The sequence below is a fragment of the Equus quagga genome, unplaced genomic scaffold (assembly GCF_021613505.1).
Source record: "Equus quagga isolate Etosha38 unplaced genomic scaffold, UCLA_HA_Equagga_1.0 160592_RagTag, whole genome shotgun sequence".
In the NCBI taxonomy this organism is placed as follows: domain Eukaryota; kingdom Metazoa; phylum Chordata; class Mammalia; order Perissodactyla; family Equidae; genus Equus; species Equus quagga.
Window position 1 is genome coordinate 4,596 of NW_025797126.1, and position 5,838 is coordinate 10,433.

The 5,838-nt window shown below is 54.5% G+C and overlaps 1 protein-coding gene across 1 annotated transcript; it reads left to right on the top strand.

The window, feature by feature from the left end:
• The first annotated feature begins 984 nt into the window (after nt 1-984).
• LOC124233210 (interferon-induced transmembrane protein 3-like) lies at nt 985-2,434 on the top strand. The gene is made up of 2 exons (XM_046650375.1): nt 985-1,537; nt 2,095-2,434. The coding sequence occupies exons 1-2, from the start codon at nt 1,289-1,291 to the stop codon at nt 2,242-2,244; spliced, it is 399 nt and encodes a 132-aa protein (XP_046506331.1). The 5' UTR covers nt 985-1,288; the 3' UTR covers nt 2,245-2,434.
• The last annotated feature ends 3,404 nt before the right edge of the window (nt 2,435-5,838 follow it).

Consider the following 5,838-nt stretch of genomic DNA (forward strand, 5'->3'; position numbering starts at 1 on the left):
CCCAGTGTTCCTGTTCCTGGGGGACCCTAGGGAGAGGGCCGGGAAGGCTCCTTCAGGGCAGGCAACGCTGACTGCTGGGTCCTGATCTGCAACCATGAAATGTAACTGAAAGTTCAGTCTCTTAACCCAATGCCAACCCAAATAACGAGAACACGGTCTTGAGTGAAAAAGGAAAGGCTTTTCTTTCTTTGCCAGGCAGAGGGAGCACAGCAAGGGCCAGTGCCTCAAAAGTTGCTAGCTCCCTGTTAAGAAACGGGTGGGGGTTTTTATTTGGGGTTTTAGGTAGGGGAGGGGGCGGTGGTCTTCTTGGTCAGTATTTCCCATCGGCCTGTGTCTGGGGCTGCTCCCAGCAGAGGATACAAAGGATTTCTCAGCTGAGTGTCCCTGGCTGTTTGTCTCTGTGGTGGAGGGTACACTCTGGCGTCAGGAAGCTGAGGAGTTGGGCCCGGGAGGTTTCACTTTCCTGATGTTCTCTGACGTCAGTTTCTCTGTAAAAGAAGCTCCGGGGCCTGTGATGAGCCACAGCTTTAGTGGGAGCCCAGGGCGAGACCACCGGGGCTTGAACAATGTGCAACTTCTATTTGTTGGTAAAGCCCAGGGAGTCACAGGTTAAAGAGACAGACATTTACACATGAGTATAACTAAAGACCCAGGGACCTGGGAATGTGTGCTTTTAGTTTTAACCTCATACTTGCTGGGGTCACTGTAGGGGAACTGATAGCAGGGATGGTATCAAGTAAGAGCGTGTCACAGCAACACCCAGACCCCACCTGCGGCCTGGAGGCAGAGGGAGGAAAGAACAACAGACTTCAGAGAGGAGGCGTGGGACTGCCCAGGTGTGGGCTCTGGGGGTGGGGGCAGAGGGAGTCCTTCGGGGCCTGGAGTGTGGAGTCCCAATGAGGGCCTGGTGGGGGCCCTGCCTGGGGACAGTGAGGTTCTGCAGCAGGCTTGGGGCTGGGCTGGGGGAGAGGATGGGTGACTGTCAGGCTGGGGAAACGTCCCCAGGGCCAATCCACAGCCCTAAAGGAGGAGGTGGGTCCGCAGAGACAGGACCTGACCTGACTGCCTGGGACAGGAAGCCACCCTTAGATCACAGCCCTTCCTCCAACCCTGCCATAGTGTAATTTGACACTCAGTCATTTGTTCCGCCCTCCTGGTGTCCAGCCAATTCGCAATACCCCAAAGCCAGGAAAAGGAAACTTCAGAGAAACCGAAACTACTGGGGAAAGAGAAGACCCACTGAGCACCATCCAGCTGTCCAGACCACAGCTCGCTCCATCCCGGCACCATGAACCACACTTTCCAGACCTCTGTCAGTGGCGTCCACACTGGTGTCCCCCCAACCTATGAGATGATCAAGGAGGAGCATGAGGTGTCCGTGCTGGGGGCACCCCGGAGCTCAGCTCCCGTGACGACCACCGTGATCAACATCCGCAGTGACACCTCCGTGCCCGACCACATCGTCTGGTCCCTGTTCAATAGCATCTTCATGAACTGGTGCTGCCTGGGCTTCGTGGCTTTTGCCTACTCCGTGAAGGTGGGTGGTGCATGGCGCATCTCCAGAAAGTGTGTCAACCTGCTAGGTTCCCCACCCAGATGGCACCTGGGTTGTGGGGAGGCCTTGTGTCTGTGTGTGTAGATCACAATGGGGCTGCGTGAGGTGCATGGCCATGGCCAGGGTCTGACTTTGTCCCCAGGACTCCAGGGAATTCCTCTACTGACCAAACCAGAAATTACATCCCTCAGACTCAGGATGGGGCTCTAAGGATCTCTCGGAAGGAACAAAGGGACTCACAGGGAACGCTGCCCCATTGCGGGGCGAGCAGCCAGTGAAGAGGCCAGAGCAGAGGGAGGAGGAGCCTGAGGCCTCCTGGAGAGGCTGAGTCTGTGAGGAAGGAGATGGAGGCCCAGCTGGGAGGGCCCACGGGGCACGGTGCTGCTCAGGCTCCAGGGGACGGGACGGGGTGGCCCCATCTGGGTGAAGGGCAGGTGCAGGCTGCTCTGGGCAGGGACCAGGCAGGGAAGGACCTGAGTCGCCTCAGCTGGCTCTCCCAGACCCCCTCCAGGTCCCTCTCACTGTGTCTTCTCCCCCAGTCTAGGGACCGGAAGATGGTGGGCGACGTGACTGGGGCCCAGAGCTATGCGTCCACCGCCAAGTGCCTGAACATCTGGGCCCTGGTCTTGGGCCTCTTTCTGAGCACCGGATTCATCGTGGGGGTTGTCTGCCTGATAATTTTCATGTGACAATAAAGGGCCTGCAGGAGGGCAGAGGCTACTTCTACCTGCCCATTGCCCCGGCCCTGTCCCCACCATAGCCTGCTGGCCCAGCATCCTGGGGCTTTGGCCCTGCCTGCCTGCCCATACCCTTTTATACAGCAGTTTGTGCAGACACACCTGTCTACACCTGGATTCAATAAAGTGCAGTTGCCTGTGACAGTGCTGTGCTATCACCATTCATGATGGCTGCCCTCTGGGGAGGTGGCCCCACTTGTCACAGGGGCCCTCGTCGGGATCACGTGACCCAACTCTGCACTGGTTGCTGGGAGGGAACACTACTGACCCTTCTCCTGCTCTGAGTGAGTCCTTCCGGGGCCCAGAGGGGCGGGTCTGCCAGGGTCCCCTCCTTATCTCCCCCACACCCTGTTATGTGCCCCGAAAATCAGCGTCCTAATGCCAGTAGACTGATGGTGGGCAAAGTCCCCAGGGTGGGCCATGGGAGTGCACCGGGTGCCCCTCTCCCTGAGGGTCCCATGTGCGGGGGCACCAAGGGGGACAGGACCAGGGAAGGTGGGTCCTGGAGGAGGGAACACTGGCAGACAGCCCCTCTGGGCTTGGGAAAGACTCACTCTGAGGGATGAGGGGCTCACGGTGTCCCCTGCCTGAGGATAGCCAGACCCAGGTCAAGTAACCCCAACCCTGGCCCCCATAGACACAGTGGCTGGACCATCCTCCACCCAGGAGCGCATCTGTCCTCACTGCCCTCGGCCCCTCAGGACCAGACCCGGACTGGGCATCTTCAGGAGGCCGGCAGGCCGTCTTCCTCCAAGCTCACTCCAGGCAAAGCGAGAAGAAACACACTCTCCCGAGTGCGGTTTAGAAAAGCCTTCCGGGAACGTGGCTCATCTCTGCGGCCTCGAGCCTGTCCGACCAGCCCACCCACCGGCCCCACCCACACGGCCTGCCCCGCCCCGCCCACAGCATGGCCACGACCCTCAGCCCCGCCCAACCCCAGGTGACACAGGACCTCTTCGGAACCAGAGCTGGCCGTGTGGCTCCGAGGACTAAGGCTGCTCGCTGCGGGGCCCTCACGAGCCCAGCGGTCAGCGGCCAGGACCTTCCAGCTGACCTGCAGTTGCACCTGCCTGGTGCCTCCTGCCCCACCCACAGCTTCTCAAAGGTCATGATCAGGGGCTGTTCGCGGGGTGCACGACAGGGTCACCCCCCAGCAGGAGCCTCATCCCAAGTCACCGAAGCTCAGATGGGGTTAGGCCCTAGGCTGAGCGCCCTTCTTGACGGCTGTCTGACAGGAGAATGTGGGCCCCACCTGTCCTCTAGGGCCGGGGTCGGGGTCATCCCAACTGGGTCCACCTGTCAGTTGGCAGGGGGCGCTGTGCCCCTGCTATCCTCGGAGTGAGTCCTTCCTGGACCCAGAGGGGTGAGTCTGTCAGCATCCCTTCCCCCAGGACCTACCTTCCCTGGGCCCGTCCCTCCTTGTGCTTCTATGCTTGGGACTACTGGGGATAAGGGGTGTCCCCCGTGCACTCCTATGTTCCCCCAGAAGACCCCAACCCACTGGCCACCTCCTGGAGTTAGGGTGCTGCTTTTGGGGGCAGATAACAGGGTGTGGCTGAGGGGTGTGGCTGAGGGGTGTGGAGGATCCACAGCTGGGGTCCCGTTGCACAGGGTGGATGCAGGGCTGTGGCCTCCCCAGCTCCCACTGCATCTGCCCAGCTGGTTGCGGGCAGGGTCTACCCTGGAGCACCCCCAAGTCCTCACACGTCTGGAGGCCATGACAGAACTAGGGAAGGGAGCTGAGTTCCAGGTCAGAGCAGGGATTTCTCCTCCTCCAGGAGAGCAGGGACCGCTGGGGCTTTCTCGCCGAAGGTGAACTGTGGGCTCCGTGAGTCAGATCTCCTGCAGGCTTCCCACCAGTGGGAGTGTCAACCTTAACAATAAAACAGCCAGTTACTTTACCAGCAAAATGAGTTTATTCAGAAAGAGCCAAAGAATAGGAATTCAGAATATGTGCACTTTCGAAGACCACAGGCAAATCCAACAAAGGAGAGGAACGTTATTTTATAGGGAAATTGAAGGAAATTGGGAGTAGTTACTTTAAATAAAAATCCATTGGAGAAAAGCAGGAGTTCAGGGTGGTGATGGTTTCTCATTGGCTGAGTTGCTGGGGTCATAGGTTTCTGTCTGGGATGCGATGGACATTTCTGCATGTAATTGACTGCCCTTCCTGTAATTGACTAAGAATGGGACTGCATGGGACCTCCCCCTTCTGGCCTCCTGACTGTATTTTAAGTGAGGTTTCCCTTTATTAATTTTCACAAAACAAACTCTGCTTAGTTTCTTCATTAATTAGTACTTTGTCTTGTTACAGCCTTTGTACAGCCTACAGTACAAGCCTTTGTCTTGTTAGTTCTTCGCAAATGTATTGTTTCTTTGTCTAAAAGGTATAAAAGCTGCCTGCTTTGGTTACATCTTTCAGTACCATTTTTCTTATGAGGCTCCAATACATATGAAATTAAATTTGATTTTCTCCAGTTAATGTGTCTCATGTCAATTGAATTTTTAGACCAGCCAGAAGAATCTAGAAGGTGTCAACGTAAAAAGCAAATTTGCCTGTTATTTCATCTCAAAATGAGTTTATTTGGGAATAGCCAAAAGAATTGTAATTCTAGATGTGCATGCTATGGCAAGCTGTAAGCAAATCCAACAAAGGAGAAAGCTGCTTTTATAGGGAAAAAGGGGGAGTAGGGAGGGGCTGTTCTAAAGGAAAGTCCATTCGGGAAAAGTAACAGTTGAGCACAGCAACAGCTCCTCATTGGCTATGCTGCAGCATTTCTTATCCGCTGGGCTGTAGTATTTCCCATTGTAGTATTGTTGGCTGAGCTGCAGCCCTTCCCATTGGCTGGGCTGTAGTGTTTCTCATTGGCTGACATGAGACACATGTCATTTCTCATTGGCTGAGCTGCATGAGGCAATTGAGAGGATTTGGGACAAACAATAAGCTAACCAGAAAGTGTAGGGGGAAAAGCTAGGGGATGAGGTGTCTATAGGGGGCTTTGAAAAGCTAGAACAATATTCTAAAATGCGCAAAGGACTTGAATGGATATTTCTCTCAAGAAGATATACAAATGGCCAATGAGCACACAAAAATATATTCAACATCATTGGTCACTAAGAAATGCAAATCAAAACCACAGTTAGATTCCACTTCATACCCATAAGGATGGTTGTTACCAAAACAAACAAACAAACAAACAAAACCCTGAAAACAACAAGCGTTGGAGAAGTTGCAGAGAAACAGCAACCCTCATGCACTGCTGGTGGGGATGAAAAATGGTGCAGCTGCCATTAAACACTGAACATAGAGTTACCATGTGACCCAGAAACTCCATTGTAGGTATCTATCAGAAAAGTGAAGACATATGTCCACACAAAAACTTACACACAATGGTTATGGGAGCATTACTCCTGATGGCCAAGTGGTGGAGACAACCCAAATGTCCAACAATGAATAGAGAGAGAAACAAGTCATGATATATACACAGTGGAATACTATTCAACCATAAGAAGGAACAAGGTCCTGACACACACTACAACTTAGAT

What these genes read in the sequence shown, in the direction of transcription:
- LOC124233210 (XM_046650375.1), top strand. Translation starts at nt 1,289, where the DNA reads ATGAACCACACTTTCCAGACCTCTGTCAGTGGCGTCCACACTGGTGTC. An exon ending in CTTTTGCCTACTCCGTGAAG is followed by an intron (nt 1,538 to 2,094) that starts GTGGGTGGTGCA and finishes CTTCTCCCCCAG; the next exon opens with TCTAGGGACCGGAAGATGGT.